Source organism: Cucurbita maxima, unplaced genomic scaffold (genome assembly GCF_002738345.1).
Source record: "Cucurbita maxima cultivar Rimu unplaced genomic scaffold, Cmax_1.0 Cma_Scf00006, whole genome shotgun sequence".
In the NCBI taxonomy this organism is placed as follows: domain Eukaryota; kingdom Viridiplantae; phylum Streptophyta; class Magnoliopsida; order Cucurbitales; family Cucurbitaceae; genus Cucurbita; species Cucurbita maxima.
The window spans coordinates 3233422-3252030 of record NW_019272022.1 but is presented as its reverse complement, the minus strand read 5'-3'; the positions used below and the strand labels follow the sequence as shown (position 1 = coordinate 3252030).

General features: G+C 35.6%; 2 protein-coding genes across 4 annotated transcripts; one reads left to right on the top strand and one right to left on the bottom strand.

Annotated features, from left to right (window-relative positions):
• The first annotated feature begins 353 nt into the window (after positions 1-353).
• On the top strand, positions 354-6589 carry LOC111480385 (protein NPG1-like). 3 transcript variants are annotated; one of them, XM_023125385.1, is made up of 7 exons: positions 354-581; positions 1230-1469; positions 2615-2867; positions 2979-4189; positions 4569-4716; positions 5809-6150; positions 6245-6589. In XM_023125385.1, exons 2-6 carry the CDS (start codon positions 1275-1277, stop codon positions 6126-6128), a joined length of 2127 nt encoding a protein of 708 aa, XP_022981153.1. In that variant the 5' UTR covers positions 354-581; positions 1230-1274; the 3' UTR covers positions 6129-6150; positions 6245-6589. The 3 variants fall into 3 exon arrangements, with proteins under 3 accessions (XP_022981153.1, XP_022981155.1, XP_022981154.1); XM_023125387.1 differs by having other exon boundaries at positions 6240-6589; XM_023125386.1 differs by lacking the exon at positions 354-581 and adding an exon at positions 856-1071.
• Positions 6590-8854: 2265 nt separating this feature from the next.
• Positions 8855-13685, bottom strand: LOC111480387 (probable polyamine oxidase 2). The gene is made up of 10 exons (XM_023125389.1): positions 13126-13685; positions 12392-12507; positions 12151-12239; positions 11946-12059; positions 11687-11774; positions 11529-11614; positions 11329-11431; positions 10113-10210; positions 9591-10020; positions 8855-9486 (listed from the first exon to the last, which is right to left on the bottom strand). The coding sequence occupies exons 1-10, from the start codon at positions 13163-13165 to the stop codon at positions 9181-9183; spliced, it is 1470 nt and encodes a 489-aa protein (XP_022981157.1). The 5' UTR covers positions 13166-13685; the 3' UTR covers positions 8855-9180.
• Between the last annotated feature and the right edge of the window lie 4924 nt (positions 13686-18609).

Below are 18609 nucleotides of genomic sequence, written 5' to 3'. Positions count from 1 at the left end.
GTGATTTTAAATGATAATTTAAAAATTATGGAGTCGGCCCAGTTCTCCAACTAAAACTGTCTTTACAAACTTGAAAGTTGGGCCAAAATTACGCAGGCCCATTAAGTGGCCCAGCTCTCCAACATAAGGCAGTTCATGAAATTGAAGTTGGGCCAAAATACGTGGCCCATTATACGGCCCAATAATCGAATTTGGAAATTGGGCCACATTTCTGCAGGCCCATTGTATGGCCCAGTTTACATATACGGGCCTTAGAATTAGAGAAGACGCGCCACGTGTTGTTAACGTAAGATTTAAATTAAATGCAATTTTCATTTATTTTTTTTAAAAAAAAAGAAAAATCGTTTCGACGCCAAAAATTAATTACAAAACAAAATATTCATCTCGTTTGCCGCTCTGTTTCTTCGAGACAAATGTTGCGAGCCTCAATTTCCTCCGAGCTGTTGTAATTGATCCGCCACCGCAATCGTCGGTTCCCGACCTAATTTTCCTTCTCAAATGCCGAGTTTTCAGCCTCTTTTTCGTCGACAATGATCCCTTTCAAGCAATCTTTCGTTTGTGTTAGCCCCTCAATTTCTCAGGTATGATTGGATTATTGTATGTGTTTTGATGGCATTGGAAATTCGAGGTTGAAAAGAAGTTTTGAGTCAAAAATTGGGAGGAGTAAAGTAGTTGTGAAATTATGATCCTTCTGTTGAATCTTTTCCCCCCTATTTTCTTGGTAACCAAACGGAAAAAGGAACGTGCATTTCCATATTTTCTAATTCTGAGTAGTTTTAGATCCGCGTGTTTACGTTTAAGGCTCGTGTTTTTTGTGTGCATTTGAATCCACTGTTATATTGCTGAGAATATCCCAAAGAGGAAAATAATCAGACGGCCCGCAATATCCTCTCTCGATTGGCGTCAACAGGGAACAATTGCTTTATTCAGAACCGTATTTGTGTTTTTTTTTCTAGTACAGGAAGTAAGAATCTGAGGTTTTATAGTTTAATCTCGGATATGGTTGTCGCTCTCCCAGCCAAGCGGTGCGCAATAAGGAAAGAAGGCGACACGAATCATCTCTGTTCTAGCGTAAAAGACGATCTATTCGCATTTGATTTTTCTTTTAATAAGTTTCGTAGTAGTCTTTGAATGTCTATCTCCACTTGTTATGATATTTGAGACATGATTGATTAGAATGCCTAAGCTTTATATGGTTCCTGAGATGTTCATCACTAATATTATGGCAGTTAGAAGAAGTAAATTCATGAAGGAAATTGAAGAAAGTAGAACTTATGGCGTCAAGTGTTGATGAAGATGGTAGGGAGCCAGCCATGGAGTCTGGAGAATCTGAGGAAGGAATTGTTGTCCGGGAAGTCTGTGCAAATGGGGTCTCCATAAAAACAACAGAAGTAGAAGCAAAACTCGATGAAGGAAATATTCAAGAGGCAGAATCTTCATTACGGGAAGGGTTATCCCTCAATTTTGAGGTTTGTTTATTTACCATCATGAAGCCATTATTATTGAAATGAACTTGAATTCCTGTTTGCTACAGGCTGCTATAAACATAGTCTAGTATGCAATTGAAGCTTATTTGACTTAGAAGGACAAAAATGAAAAACGAATTGGAGATCATAAGTGAGAACTTAAGGCGTTCACTTCCTAAATTTATATAAAAATATAAGTTCCTGAGTTTATTGTTCAGTTAGTAAGGCTTTGACCATCTATTTGTTGCCTGTTGGGAAACCTTTGTTAACTTCTGCCTATAGTCAAATTATCCAGGTGTTTCTGTTCGTATATTTTCCTTATTTTTATATCCTCCACCCACAAATTGTTGGAGTCTGTTTTTGTAATGTAATTAAAAACCCAAATCTTAACTAGATTCTATGACTGGAAAACTCTATTCCATATATATATATACCAATTAGATTAAGATTAATGAAAGTACAAAGAAGACCAACAGAAGAAACATGCCATCTAACATGAGGTCAACCAAAAAGGAAAAAAAGAAAAAGGAAAAAAGAAAAAAAACTTTAAAAAGGGGCACTAATGTAGTAGAAGTTTTTGATAGATACAATATTTTAGTTCTTAGATCATAATTGTAGGAATATCAAATTTTATTTAATCTAATCGTCGTATTTTCTTTCTAGAAGTTTGAAAAAATTTATTTATGTCTATAATTATTGAGCCAAAATGTATTTAAAAAAGGCATATATTATGATGCCAGTATCATGTTCTTTGATCTGCTGCAGTTTTCTATGCCCATGTGTCTATTTTCAGTTTTTCATTAGTACTATTAACTTGAATAATTAGTTGGTTGAATCAGCTACTTCAATTCCTAAGAGGCCTTTCTGTTTTCCTCAAAATCGTTTGGCATAAACTTCAGAAAATTATTTGAAAAAAAATCCAAAATCAAAACATAGAATACTTTGATCACATGAGCGTGCTCTAATTGTTAACCCCTTCGAATATGTGAAGTCCACCAATGAATGAACAAAGGAGAGACTAAATTGATCGCTGTACTGCATCCTACTACTACCATACTACTATTTTTTTTGGGGAGTCATTCTGTTCAATGTGCGGCAGTTTAGAAATATTGATTGATGATTTTTGTTACATAAAAAAATGGCTGCAGGAAGCCAGAGCCCTTCTTGGAAAGTTGGAATATCAGAGAGGTAATCTAGAAGGTGCACTACGTGTGTTCGATGGTATTGATCTCCAAGCAGCTATTCAACGATTACAGCCTTGTATTGCTGAGAAGACACCTCCAAAAAAAGGACGTTCGCGCTCTGATTCTCAGCCTGCAGTTTCACAGCATGCTGCAAGCCTGGTGCTTGAAGCCATATATTTAAAAGTGAAGTCTCTTCAGAAGCTAGGGAGAGTAACTGGTAAGAAGGACTAATCTAGTGTAAATGGGGATAGACATACACTCTTTCTTTTTTCTTTTTTCTTTTTTTTAATAGTGCATCTCAAATTCTAACTAATACGGGACTTTTCAGAGGCTGCTGATGAGTGTACTAGTGTACTTGACGCCATAGAGAAGATATTCCAACAAGGAATTCCTGACGGGCAAGTGGATGATAGATTGCAAGAGACTGTCAATCAGGCTGTTGAACTCCTCCCTGAACTGTGGAAGCAGGCTGGCTGTTTCCAGGAAGCAATATCTGCCTATAGGCGTGCTCTCTTAAACCAATGGAACCTCAGTAATGACAGCTATGCTAGGATCCAGAAAGGATTTGCTGTGTTTTTGCTTTACAGTGGAGTCGACGCTGGTCCTCCTAGTCTAGCTGTTCAACTTGAAGGTTCATATGTACCGAAAAATAATTTGGAAGAAGCAATTCTACTTTTGATGCTTCTTGTGAAGGAATGTTTCCTTGGTAATACAAAATGGGATCCATCCGTGATGGAGCACCTAATATTTGCTCTATCCTCATGCAGACAGACTTCTGTTTTAGCAAAACAATTTGAAGAGGTCATGCCTGGGGTATATCGCCGTGTAGATCGTTGGAAGTATTTAGCTCTTTGTTATTGTGCAGCTGGACAGAACAAAGTTGCCTTGAATCTTCTGAGAAAGACTCTACACAAACACGAGCAACCAGGCGATGTAGCAGCCTTATTACTGGCTGCCAAGATCTGTAGTGAGGATCCTTATCTAGCTGCTGAAGGTGTTGAATACGCCCAGCGGGCAATTAATAATTGTATAGGAGATGAAGAGCATTTAAAGGGTGTGGGTCTACGCATGTTAGGTCTTTGCTTGGGAAAACAAGCCAAAATTTCTTCCTCTGACTTCGAGAGGTCCCGTCTTCAGTCAGAGGCATTGAAATCTCTTGAGGCTGCAAATGGTCTGGAGAGAAATAACTTAGATTTGATGCTTGAGTTAGGAGTACAGTATTCCGAATATCGGAATTTGAATGCTGCATTGCAATATGCAAAGAAGTTCATTGATGAAACCGGTGGCTCTGTCTTAAAAGGCTGGCAGTTGCTCGCTCTTGTTTTGTCTGCCCAAAAGAGATTTCCAGAGGCGGAAGTGGTCACTGACGCTGCGATGGATGAGACCACAAAATGGGAACGAGGACCACTTCTTAGACTCAAGGCAAAGCTGAAAATCTCTCAATCATTACATATGGATGCTATTGAAACATACCGTTATCTCCTTGCATTAGTTCAAGCACAAAAAAAATCCTTTGGACCGCTCAGAATCGTCCCTCAGGTTAGAATTTGCTTTATATTTGGAAATTTAGCTTCTATTTTAAATATAATTCCTACTTTTTTTCTAGCAGAAGAAAATAAGTAGTTCAAATGCGTTTTAACTCTATAAAAGAAAACTTCAGTCAATTGTCGCTGGTTTTAACTGTAGAATATGTGAGTTACTAGCTTATAAACTTCTGGTATGCACAAGTTATTCTGTTGAAGTTGTATCCTAGAATAACAAGGAGTCTACAACATTAAAGTTGTCAATGGAACTCCTTTTCACCAAATTGTATATTTGAGTATCTCTTTCTTTGATCTCGGCCGTCTAAATAGAATGTAACTTACGGACAAAATATATTTTGTATACATGTATGATTCACTTTCTGCCTCAATTATAGGTTGAAGATGATAAATTGAATGAATTTGAAGTTTGGAATGGTCTAGCCAATTTATACTCCAGCCTTTCACATTGGAAAGATGCAGAGATATGTCTAGGAAAAGCAAAAGAGCTGAAAGAGTTCTCCCCAGAATTACTACACACTGAAGGCAAGATCTGAATACTTTTTTTCTTTTTATGAATTAATAGTGTCATTTGTTATCTTCTAAGCCGTTCAAAACCGTTATCGTGCACCTTGACACTCTTATACTGCTTGCCTGCTTCTGAAAGATTAGCTAATACTTCAATTGTTATAGAAAAATGAAAATTCTTCAGCAAAGGATCTCTTTCATGAGTTGACTTTCACTGTCTATCTTTGTCCTTCAAGTTTATCCATTAACATTCTGTCTGGATCTGGAAAATTGTTAATTACTATAAATTCTCTGAAATAGTTGCTGAACTAGGTTCTTTTCAAAACTTGGTCCAACCTCATGTTTCCAACCTGTGCTGAACTTCATAGTTTAGACTTTGTCGAAAACTGCCACTGCTGCCGTTTATCTCCTACAACAGGACGGACCATATTAGTGCGAGAAGTAGGAATTTTCATCAAGTGTGTGTCTGCCCTGATGAGTTCTATGATCTCCCATTTAGATAGTCTTATGAAATCTTAATAACTCTATCGACAAAATCCAAACTTTTTGTTTGCTCAGCTGAATTGGCTTGTCCTTGTCTTCTTCACCACTTCAAAGTAATACGAGTCTTAGCATTGTGCATGTTCCTTATAATACTTGCTCGGAAGTTTTTATTTTGGATTGAGATCTTTTGTTTGGCAACATTTAATTTTTATGAAATTGGCGTAGCCCCCCTCCCTCTCATACAAGATTTGCATGTATGCATAATGTTGTTCAATGTCAATCGGTATGTTACTTTAGTAGAGAATTCGTCAATTTGCTGATTCAGAATGGCACTATAATAATTAACTTGTTGCTAAAGCCCTTGTCATTCCTGTCTTCACCATTGTTAAGGATTTCAAGATGACAAAAGTACTCATCATATAAAAATAGCAGTGACAGAAAAAATAAAAGCCTGGGAAGAATGATTTGCATAATGGCTACAAGATTAGGATGCTAGTATTTATGTCCGTGATTAGAGTCTTCAATTTTTCTCATTTACGCCACAAAATATTGGTATTGATGTAGTGTATCGTATGCATCGATGTCCTATCTCGCAGCTAAATTGTTCATCGTTTGTTGTTTCATCAGGTCTAATGTACCAAGGATGTGAGAAAATACAGGAAGCCCTAGCTGCATACATTAACGCTCTTCTACTTGAACCAACTTACGTTCCTTGCAAGGTTTTGATTGGTGCTATTTGGTCGAAAGCAGGCCCGGATGCGTTGCCTATAGCAAGAGGCTTACTTTCAGACGCATTGAGATTAGATCCGACCAACGGTAAGGCTTGGTTGTACTTGGGGGTGATCCATAGGGACGAAGGACGAATGGCTGATGCTGTAGACTGCTTCCAGGCAGCCGCCATGCTTGAAGAATCAGATCCCGTTGAAAGCTTCAGCAGTATTCTATAGTCGGTCATTAATTTATTTCAAGGTTTCAGTCTAATAATTCATTTTAGATCTGCCAAGTTTTTGACAACTTCCTTTCTCCATATCATAAAGCAAAATTTCATTTTTCTTCAGTACAGGATGATCGACTTCAAACTAGCTCCGAAATGGATTGAAGATCGCATACATTTCACTTTCTTAGAGACCGAAACTAAGGAGTTGGGGCGAAATGTGAAGAACTATGCTGTAAGTCGTAACTGGACAAGCTTAATCTATAAATTTAATTACATAAAAACTGTGTTTCAAAACTATATAAATGTGAAGTTAGGAAGGATGAATTCATGTAGAGAGATGAGTGGGTGGATATTTTCAACACTGATTGTTTGTTTTTACCATTCTTGCTCAGCAATGTACATTTATTCTTGTAACTGAGCAATATACACTAATGTTTATTTGTTGTGATGTAATCTATTTACTTTCTTCCAGTCCAAAACTGACTCGAAATTGCTCAATATTCCTCTTAACCTTGCATCTACTTTTAGTTTGCCAGTGCTATCTTATTTTAATCTGATGACAATAAATTATTGATGCTGGATGAATGTGAAAAGCTATAGTCTTGAAGAACAAAACTATCCATGTTTGGTAGCATTATGCCCGGGAGCTGATGTTATAGAAGAATTCAAATTTGTAAAATAGGGAAGGATGACATATTTATAGATTTAGTTTCTTCAAGCATAGAAATCACAGTGATGCAAATTAACAAGCTCTACCGGAGGGCCTCAACAAATTACAAACCCTATAACAAGTGATGCAAATCTACAAAGAATGCATAAGGAAGAGTGTCAATGAACACGATTCAAAGTGTTGATTCTTTCCTTGGGCTATTACAAATAGTATTAGAGTTAGACATCGGGCGAGGTAGTGTGTCAGCAAAAGATGCTCGGCCCTGAAGTGGGTGGATTGTATGATCCTACATCGGTTGGGGAGGAGAACAAAACATTATTTATAAGGGTGTGGAAACCTCTCCTTAGCAGACGCGTTTTAAAAACCCTGAGGGAAAGTACAGAGAAGATAATACCTACTAACGATGGGCTTGAGTTGTTACAAGAATATACTAGTTCGAGATTGGACACAAAATAAAAGATCCCTTGAAAACACATACTTCACTAAGATACTGTCGGGACATGGATATAACCGTTTCAATATCACAATCAATAATTTAAGTCATTTTCAATAAGACATTGCTTTACCCTCTTCAAGGGGTTATTATTTCTAAAAAGATGAGCAGTGACCTTGGAAATAAATAACTAAGCAAGAAAATGAGCAAAACACATGCATTCAAATACTTACATAAGCCTTCAAAATGGTATATTTGTCCATCATTGGATTTATATTTTCTAGACCTATTTTACAAAAATATCTTCGGTTCAATTACATTAGCTAAAAGTATTCCATTTTTAACCAAAATATGGTATTTCTAAACATGTAAAGCTTATTTTAATAGGAAAAAAAACTAAAATTAATTCATATTTTTTAATATTTTATAATTCGCATTAAATTACTAGGATGGTTTGTTTAGCATTAAATTACTAGGATTGTTTGTTTATGCGATGTCCCACATTGGTTGGAGAGGAGAACAAAACACCAGGTGTGGAAACCTTTCCCTAGCTGCTAGGTGAATCTGAGCCGTAACTAATGGTATCAGAGCCAGACATCGAACCATGTGCCAGTAAGGACGCTAGTCCCAAAGGGGGTGGATTTGGCGGGGAGTCCCATCAAAAGGAGTGGATTGTGATATTCCACATTGGTTGGGGAGGAGAACAAAACACCCTTGGTGTGGAAATCATAGCTGATGTGGTGTGTTTTAAAGCCTTGAGAGAAAGCTTAAAGAGGACAATATCTACTGACTTTAAAGCCTTGAGAGAAAGCTTAAAGAGGACAATATCTACTGACGATAGACCCGTTATAATACACCATTGATCAAATATTTTTTGAAAAAACAAAATGATAGTTAAATATCATATCACCATTTTTTTTTTTTTTTTTTTTGGACATTTTGCCATTCAAATCGAAGGTCATTGGCCAACAATAATTTAAATCAAAAGAGCACTTACTTTTGTACTAAAAAGAATCATATACTTTTCCTCAAAATCCGAAGCTTTCCACAGCCAATAGAGCCAACAATGCTTTTATTCAAAGCAGCCATCTACCAACAGCCATCTTGACAAGCAATTATAGTGACAGCCTCCTGGTAGGCATGGCAGCCTTATTGCTCACATTGGCATCACATTATAAAAAGGACCATACACAACTTGCCCAACAATCAGGAATCTAGATCTTTGGTTCAAATTTCACTCACATGTTAGAGGAACATTACAAGGATATTTCACGTTACATGTTGGTGAACAGATTCTTCTCATTGTTCCCATTAGATATTTCATTAATAATCGGTTACCGTGCAATTATTTGGGTAGCCCCACGGGTCAATAAGATCTATGCCGGAGAATCATTCAAGCTCTTGTGACTACTTTCCTAAAATATCATGACAACTAAATAGAATAGAACAGAGAAGAGACGAGACGCGCAGTCCAGAACACTGACAAATAGTAATAATAATGATATCATTGACGAGGTTCAAATCTCGATATCTCACATATATTGGTACTAAATTAGATTATCTCACGAACAATAGGGGAGAGAAGAGGTATATGCCTATAGAGATTAAAGACAAACTTTAAGAACCAACGAGATGCGCATAAACTGACGTTAACATTGCATGATTAAAATATTATCGATTACATCACGAACTACAGGAGAAAAAATGTAATGTCCATAAATAAAAAAACAGAGACTAAAGACAGTTTAAAGGCAGTTGGATATGTTTTATCACATCAAGGAGAAAAGTCTTAGACTAAAGCATATTCCTAATCACTACTACAAAAATCCTGGGTGCAACTTGTAAGAAATCTATAAGAACATTTGACTGAAATACTGATATGCAAAAACAGTGATTTTTTTCTATACCACTGGCCTAGCCAAACCCATCGAACAAACATATTGAAGGAACCCTTCAAACTTACAGGCGAGAGATCAGTAGAGGTACTGATACCGGCTCCACAGCTAGGACTGGCTGGAATATATTTAGCTCCCCATAGCGCTCGAGGACTCGCATTCTGCAGTCCTCCGCAGCCATTACACCAGTAGCGAACGCACCGTGCACTGACCCTGGGAAGCTTGTGCTAGTTGCCTCCCCTGCAAAGAATATGTTATCTATGGGGATTCTCAACTTCTCATATAGATCACTGGGCTTGTCAACTATGTCATAACTGTATGATCCAAGTGTGTCAATATCTGTTCCCCATCGGGAAACAAGGAAATTGATCTGCAAATTTGAGAATATTGATGAGTTTTTAATTCAATATCTTCATTTGTGTGCATAATTCTATGTCCAATTGCAAATGAAATATTCGAAAGAGGAAATCTTACCGGTTCAGAAGCATCCGGAAGAATTTTTTTGAGTTGTGTAAAAGCAAAATTAGCAGCAGCTTCATCGGACAATTTCTCTATGTCTTCAGCCAGCTGCCCGGCAGGCATGTAAACGAGAATAGAATGCCCAGTGGCTTTGTGAAGATTGAGAAAGTAGCTGCATTCATATGTTGTTTCTGCCACTACTCCTAGAAACTCCACATTCGGCCAAAAAACTTGTTCAAATTGCAGTATTATTTTATTCTCCACCCCTACTCCAAGGTCAGATATGGCGGATTCTTTCCAATCTGGGAGTTTCGGCTCGAACTTTATGGTATTAGCTTTGAGCACCCCGAGAGGGACAGAAACTATTGCAGCATCAGCAACAAATGTTGTCCCGTCTTCGACCGTGACCTTAATTTCATTATATCGTCTAACAACTTTTGTAACCCTGAGAACCAAGGAAGATTCCAAATCATAAGCTGAAGTCTGCGATGAAACATGAATTAAAAGGAATACAAAAAAGTAGAGAACAAGCTTTACCTGTGACCCAAACGGATGTCAAGACCCTTTGCAAGAGTGTTGATAACAGGAAGGTATCCCCTTACCATTAGCCCATGACCTCCAGGCAGCAGCTCTTCCTGGAATAATCAGAATGATACTTTAAAAAAACCTAGAAAAGGATGGAAGAAAATAGAGCATGAAAAGAACAAACATTCTCAAGAGTATTAAACTTGTTATTGAAATTGATTTTATCATTTAGATTATCCTCTAGCATTCCTCTTAAGTTTGGGCTTCTTGGCCATTTTACTCCCAACATGTCACTAATAATAGTACTTGGTGGAAGCATGTGAATTTGTATAAGATATATATCATCCATCTAAATTTTAAGACATTAAAATTAGTGTAAAATTAGTAAATTGTCCACAAGTAAACATCAAGTCCCCAAGTTGATAATCCCCTGATAGACTATTGCGGCACAAATAGAAACAGAACTAAAGTGAAATTCATGAAGCAGCTTTTATCCGTAATTACAAAGATTTTCCCTCTCTCCTACGATCTGTTTCCAGATTAAATCAGGTATTCTCTGTCGTAGTTTGATGCCCACAACCACAAGCCATGGGCAAAAAAGCATAATGATTATGCCAGAAGAGCTAGTAGTCAACGGCTAATAAAGCTGGCATGAACTAAACAGAACCTGTCATGGTCGTCCTAGCATACCATTTTATGGTGTGTGCAAGTAGTCAAAGGCTAATAAAGCTGCCATGTACTAGAACAGAACCTGTCATTGTCGACCTTGTATACCATTTTATGGTGTTTCAACTGCCTGACTCTAAACCAAGCGAAGTAAATTTATTTCCTAGTGGTCAATAAGACATTCCCAAGTAATGTTTTTTTTTTTCCTTTTGACAAAAATCTAGCTTCCATTAAGGAAAAAAAAAAAAAATGAAAGAATACAACGGGCACCTCTATGTCTATATGTCAATATCCCTATACTACTATAGCCAATATTAACTGTATGATTGTATATAGAAACTAGAGATAAACTGACATTGCAACTATACTACTATAGCCAATATCATTTGAACATGTAAGACTAGCAAATGTCACAAAGTAAATTTTCAGCTTCCATTTGTTAATGACCATAGATATCAAAAGCAAATATTTATTGCTATTCAGTGTGCACTATATGGTCCCCCAACATGTGAAGATAGAGAAAGAACTAGACATTGTTATAAAGATTCTAATCATAAAATACCAGATCCCAACATTTTAGTGAAATAGTATTGGCATCTGCAGCAAACCATCCTTCCATCCTACAGAGATACCACTGAAGAACCTTGTGGGCAAGCCCATCCATCCTGTGTTTAAGCATGTTTATCAATTAAGTTGAAGATGAAAAAAAAAAAAGTAATAATAAAGACAAGTTAAAATAATCACATCAGGAAAAAAACATACTTCAATTCTGGTCTTCTTTCAAAAACAATTGAGAATGCACGCTTTACAGTCATGTCCTCAGTATATTCATCTCTTATTTTATCAGCCTGTATAAAGAATAAAGTTAAATAAAATCAATCAAGTAAATCAGGAACTTCAGATTTCTAACGATAACCTACCTCTTCTAAGACAGCCTCAAATACTTGTCCAACTTTCGTCACTAGCTCTTGGGGAACTTGTTTCCCTTCCATATCAAAGAGTGCATAACTGAAAAACAAATTAGATTTATAACTATCCACCCATAACAACAACAACAATAATAAACAACTCCAACAATGAAACGTGATTCACTTCAAAATCCAAGAAGGGTACAAACGTAAAAGCAAGACCCATCACAATTAAATTCATGAATAAACATTTCATAAATAGCATATTTACCTTTCTAAGTCATGGTCATATAATACAGAGTTTTCCTCACTGGTTCGGTATAGGGGTAATCCTAATTTTCCAATTAAGGGGGCCAGCGGATTTTGTTTGCATACCCCATGTAACCTGAAAGTGAACAGTAAGTGATATTAGAACATAAATGTGGGCGATTAACGTTACTTTCTCAGGGAAAAGAACATGAAGATAACCAGCCTACCATGAAGCACCAAGGTCAACAGGAAAACCAAATGAATAATTAGTATATATGCGACCACCAAGTCTATCCCGGGCTTCTAACAAGATAACCTGATCAACGGAAATTAAAAAATTATCGACTTGAAATAAAACACCAAAATGCATGCAAGTAATCTAATTTCTCCAGATTTCTAAAACCATTCAATAAATTGGTTTCCTATGGGGCTAACAAATAATTTTCTTTCGATCTTTATAGTACATACTTGAAAGGAGGCATCATGAAGAGCACGAGCAGCCGCTACTCCAGCAATGCCACCGCCAATGACAATCACAGAAGGTGATCTCACCGGTCCTTTCTCAGGATTTGATTGGCAGAGAGCTGCATCAACCAAAATTCTACCATGAGCATACACAGAACTATATAAAACATTTGATGTCTATTTAGCACTTAATATAAACAAAGATGTTCAATTTACGCATAAAAATATTGGTCCAGACGAACATATGAACAAGTCAAATAAGAAACACATGCTGTTCCAACGTGTGGGGACAATCCCACTAGCAAGCATTCAAAAGTTTTAGCATTCTATTACAACTTCTTTCAACAAAAGTTATGATATGTATATCATGACGTCTTGCTTCAAAGCTATTGCATAATGATTAACACCATTTTCCTTCATTGAGAAACAGAAAGTCCTGAGATCCCGAACATTTGATACATGGCATCTCATTAAGTTATATCTATACTGTACCAGAAACAGAGTTCACTAAATCGAGCACAACAGCGAGCAAACAATTACAATATACTCCTCAAAACGATCAATCCTAAACATAATTTCCCCATTTTTCAAATCGATCACCATTTCTTTATTTCGTTCTGATTCCTCAGGTACTAAATGAAGCCGCATTCGGCTCTATCAGCTGATTACATTTTAACGAAAGAGTAAAAAAAATAAAAAATGAAATGAAATACGAATAGAGAAGGGGGTCAGCGGACCTTTACGAAGTTGGGAATTACTTCTGGAACTAGACTCCATTCGTCACCGATGAGCAGCAATCAACTTAAGTCGTCGGTTTATTATCAAGTAAACGATTGGAATCAGGATTCAAAACAAATAATAACAAGGGATCAATGGACTTATTATCCAAATTAAACAAAGGAGTCAATTGAGACGAATAATGGAGGAGAAAAAGCAAGAGACACGGAATGAAGTGATTAGAATTAGAACTCAAATTTAAACCCAGCTTTCCCAAACAGTTCATGCGTCTCGGTTTTCCAAATTCTCAAAGAACCAAACTCGTCCTTCAGCCCACTCCAACCGATCAAATCCCAAGAAATCCACGATTGCAATCAAGCGTCCGCTCAAGTTTCACAGAAAGCGATCACGATCCACCTCCGACGGCCAAATAAAACAGAAAAATCTCCCCGATCCGTCAACATAAAATCCAGATCGAACAACAATTATCAAAATCCAACGAAAAATAGAGAGATAAACGATGGCAGTCGAATTCTCGTGAACGCAAAACACTTTCCGCGCAACTGAGAGGATACTTAAAACCAAAATTACAAGCCCTCGTTCTATTTATAGAGAGATTGAGAGAGAGAAAAAAAGATGTGGTTCTTCTATTTGGCAATGCATAATCGCGTGCATGAAACTAGGACACGTGTCATGTTATTATTGGTCCATAAAGGTCGGCGATCGAGAGTATTATGAACCGCCAAATTTTGGCGCGTGGGCTTGAGAAAATTAGCAAGGCCTTGCCTTGTTTCTCGGAAGGCGAAGCTTTTTTGGGATAATTATGGAATATTGTCAGAATAATTTTTTTAATTCTCATTGCTTTTTTTAAAAAAAAAAAATCCTAATTAATAAATATATGTTTTATTCCCACTTGTTATGAGATATTTTCTTTTTCCAATTTGATTTATAATAAAATGTTAGTATTCACATATTGGTTAGAATTAAAATAAAAATAAAAATAAATAAAAATTATATTCTTTTATTGTTTAATAAAATTTGTCGGAAATCAAAACGTAAGCTCCTTGTTCATGTATGATAGAGATTATCGAGAACCAAAATAGGAAATAATATATTATTATTACTAAAATATCTTTTTAATATTTTAAACTAATTAAAATGAATTACCAAATAATGTGTGAATTTCAAATGTATTTTTTTTATTGTAAAATGATTTAATTCTAAAAAATATGGAAAAAAAGGAAATTAATTAAAGTGCATCAACAAAGTTAGTATGTTGTTATGGCTTTTAAAAAAATATGTTTACTTTTTTTCTTTATTAATTTAATTGATTAATCTAGTTTGATTTTTAAAAATAAAAAGTAAAAACCACATTTTTTATACTTTTAAAACCAAAATTTAGTAAAATCTAAGTTAAACAAAATATATTAATAAATAAATATAATATTTAACACGGTAAAACGATGGCGGTAAAATTTCAAATTCGTTAGACTAATGACTGTAACCATCTAAATGAAGTTTATAATTTAACCTGAAAAAGATTGGGTTTGGGTTAGACTGGATTCGATTGTCAGACAGTTCTATTTTTTAATTATTTAAAAAATCATACTTATTTATAATAAATATTATATTAATAATTAAAATTTCTATAAACTCTAATATCAAATAGTCACACATCACAAAACATTACTAACCCGGGTTACAAACATAAAATATTTTTAATATTGATAACAATCTTAAAAGTAGAGTTGAATTTTTCAGGTTGATTGGATTGACCTGACTAAAAAAATGTCAACCCATGAATCAATCTAAATTTTCGATTTTTTAAAAATTCAACTCAACCAGACCAAATCTAACCCAATTCAGTCGTTTAATTTAAGTTGCTTAGCTCCGATTTGATGGATCTTCGGGTTTTTTGAACATTCCTAACATAAAGTAATCTAATTTGGTATTAAAAAAAGAAACCATATATTTATAAATTCATGAATGTTATTTTCTCGTTTGAGTTGGCAATATGTCGTTTAAAATACTATACTTTTAATTTTTTTAATAATACTTTAAATATTCTTTTAGAAGCTTATTTTTTTTTTCATAAAAATAATTATATTTGGTAGATTTAAATATTTTGTTTTGAAATTTATAACTAAAGTCAACCGGATAAAGAAATTGGTAAAAAGATTCTTATAGAATTTCACTTTTTAATAATAATAATAATAATAATAAAAGACGATAATACGAATAACGGCTAAAAGGGAACATTTTCAAATTCAAATTAAATAGTTTTCCCAAATTGTTATGATTTATTATTATTATTATTTAAATATTTTGTGGAATCAAAATTGGATTTGGTGACCTCTGCCATTCTTCTCCTTGGACTTATTTTTTGTTCAAAAAGTGACCAACTTTGAATATGGCAAGAAAATTCATAATAATATTAATGGTATATTTTTAATAACAAATAATTAAATTTTAAAAAAAAATGCTCTGGTTGAGAATTGAACTCAAGACCTCTCACTTATGAAACAAGTGCTCTTACCAACTGAATTACAAGAGCCAACTAAAAGAAAAGATGTATTGGACACTGAAACAACAAAAATACAAATAATCGAACCTAATTTAACATTATCACAGTAAATCTTATTTTGGTCACTAAAATATTATATTAAATTTAATTTAGAGTTCTTCAAACTTTAAGAAATATCTATTTATTTTTATTTTTGGATTAACCAATTATATTCTAAATAGTAAATAGTCCATTTGTTAAATTTAAGAAGGAAATAATATATATATTTATATTTTGAGAATTAAACTCAAAATCTCATATTTAGCAAATTAAATTTTACCTTTATAAAATTTTAACGGGAGTGGCCAATAGGATGGCTCCACGTGGAATCTTATAAAAGCACGTTCTGTCGGCCCGTCGACTTATTTTTGCGCCGTAATTCAACAATTACATCGGTAACCCACAATTATTTATTAATTCTAATTTTTTTTTTTTTTTCAAGATTGTAATATTATATTTAATTTTTTTAATAAACATTTTCAAATATTTTTTTTTCAAGATTGAAATATATGTTTCCAAAATTTAAAGAAAAACAGCTGATTGAATGATTAAGATGTTTGGTTTTTCTAAGACGTAAATTTGAATTTATCCGATCGATGTAATATAATATTACAAAAATAAATAATTAACGCTGAGTTGATTTTAAGCTTAAATATAATATTACTATATAATTATTAAAAAGAATGACAACGATCTTACTACGTGGAAAGTGGACTCTGTCGGTTACATTTAAGAAGCTATTAAAAAAAATATTTACAAAAAAGTCAAAGCTTTTTGGTGCAAAGGTAAATTATGAAAGAAATAAGGGTAGAAGAGGAAACCATTAAATCTAGTTTGGGCCTTAGGCCCAAGAAGAAATTGTAGCCTGCCGTAGACACCAAAAAAATAATAATAATAATAATAAATAAATAAATAAAACGACGACGAAGTCAACACTTGCACCTTTTGAGTAAATATAACCACCTACTCCAAACTAAACCCTCCCGAGTTTTCTATTCAAGTCAATCAACTTCATGAGTTTTAGAACCTCACGACTCTTAATTCTGAACCAACACACCAAATAGCTCCCAAGAGTTTAGGTTCATGTAGCTCGGGTTCAAAGTTTTATATAATAGTCAGTATGTAGCATATAATAGGAGCGTTTTAGAAGCTTATCTTTTTTAAAAGAAAAGTAAATATAACCCACCATGCACTCCATATGTAGGTTTCAAAAACCTGTCGAGTTTTTGATTCAAGTCAATCAACTCTATAAGTTTTAGAACCTCACGATTCCTGATTCCGAACCAGAACACAAATGTCGCCCAAGAGCTTCGTTTATGTAGCTCGGGTTCGAAGTCTTACAATAGTTAGTATGCAGCATATAATCGGAGCGTTTTTCGATATCAGCAAACAAACTCAAACAACTAATCATAGGCTTAATCTATGAGTCCTATGAAGTGAAAGAAAGGAATAACATCTCTTTAGCATATTATGAAATCTCAAAAGGGAAGGAATTCAGCCACAGAAATAACAAGGAAAATTATGAACTAACAGCCCATATTCTGTACGGAATGTCAGCAGAAAAACCAGTGGCAACGAGTCATGGTAACTAATGATTGGAAACCTCCCTCTCTGTTCTATTATCAGCCACTGATGTCTATTCTCACCCAACAACACCAACGGTCTCTGTTTTTTTTCACTTTTCCCTCTGACAGTTAAAATTCTCTCTTTTTTTCTCTCCATCCAAACAGGAAAAACAACAGCAGCAGTAGACTCAATGGACAAAGTGTATAGATAAGCAAAGACAGAGATTTGGGTCGAGTTTAGTACGTCAAATCCAAGATTAAGAAGCGAAAGTAAAGGCAATGATTGAGCAAGAAAGCTCCAAAGTAATGGAGTTTTACCAAATTGTGATCCTAGCTGGTTGGTTGGTTGGCTGGTCTTTTTCTTCTGTCAAGTGGGGTATGGATGAAGACGACCAGCAGTTTGTGGGCGGTGGTGGGGCGGGGCGGGGCGGGACGGGACGGGGCGGGGGTCAGACATGTATGGCCATGAAAAAGAAGACATGCCATCATCAAGCAAGTTGGCAACAGATGGGACCAACTTTGTGAATTTCTTTCAGAACTCCCAACAATCAAGAAAAAGATAGGGATAAGATGTTAAAGCTATATACAGAGCTGTCAATATGCTATACCCATTTAATGAATGGCTCTTGTGTGTTTACTAAATCTTCTCGTGGGTACATTTCATCATTTCATCCCCATCCTCTCTCTCTCTTTATGAGGTCCCACGTCGGTTGGAGAGAAGAGTGTGAAAACTTTCCCTAGTAGAGACGTTTTAAAACTATGAGGCTGACAGTGATACGTAATGGGCAAAATCGGACAATATGTGCTAGCGGTGGGCTTGGGCTGTTACAAATGGTATAAGAGCCAGACACCGGATGGTGTGCTAGTGAGGACATTGGCCCCCAAGGAGGGTGGACTATGAGATCCTACATCAGTTGGAGAGGAGAACGAATCATTCCTTATATGGGTGTGGAAATTTCTCCCTAAAAGACGTGTTTTAAAACCGTAAGGCTGACAACGATATGTAACGGGCCAAAACGGACAATATCTATTAGCGGTGGGTTTGGGCAGTTACAAATGGTATCAGAGCCAGATTTTGGGTGGTGTACCAGCAAGGACGCTGGGACCCCGAGAGGGGTGGACTATGAGATCCTACATCGGTTGGAGAGGGGAACGAATCATTCCTTGTTAGGGTGTGGAAACCTCTCCCTAGTAGACACGTTTTAAAACCGTGAGGACCGCGATATGTAACAGGCCAAAGTGAACAATATTTGCTAGCGGGGGGCTTGGGATTGTTACAAATGGAGACACCAGGCGGTGTGCCAGAAAGAACGTTGAGCCCCCAAGGTGGGTGGACAGTGAGATCCCACATCGGTTGGAGAAGGGAATGAAGTATT

Bases quoted from the DNA above. Each gene is read 5' to 3' on its own strand.
- LOC111480387 (XM_023125389.1), bottom strand. From the start codon at position 13,165: ATGGAGTCTAGTTCCAGAAGTAATTCCCAACTTCGTAAAG. The intron at 11,775-11,945 runs GTAAATATGCTA...TTTGTTTTTCAG, and splicing joins TATGACCATGACTTAGAAAG to TTATGCACTCTTTGATATGG. The intron at 11,432-11,528 runs GTATGTTTTTTT...GCTTAAACACAG, and splicing joins GAAAGAAGACCAGAATTGAA to GATGGATGGGCTTGCCCACA.
- LOC111480385 (XM_023125385.1), top strand. From the start codon at position 1,275: ATGGCGTCAAGTGTTGATGAAGATGGTAGGGAGCCAGCCATGGAGTCT. The intron at 1,470-2,614 runs GTTTGTTTATTT...AAATGGCTGCAG, and splicing joins GGTTATCCCTCAATTTTGAG to GAAGCCAGAGCCCTTCTTGG. The intron at 4,190-4,568 runs GTTAGAATTTGC...CCTCAATTATAG, and splicing joins CGCTCAGAATCGTCCCTCAG to GTTGAAGATGATAAATTGAA.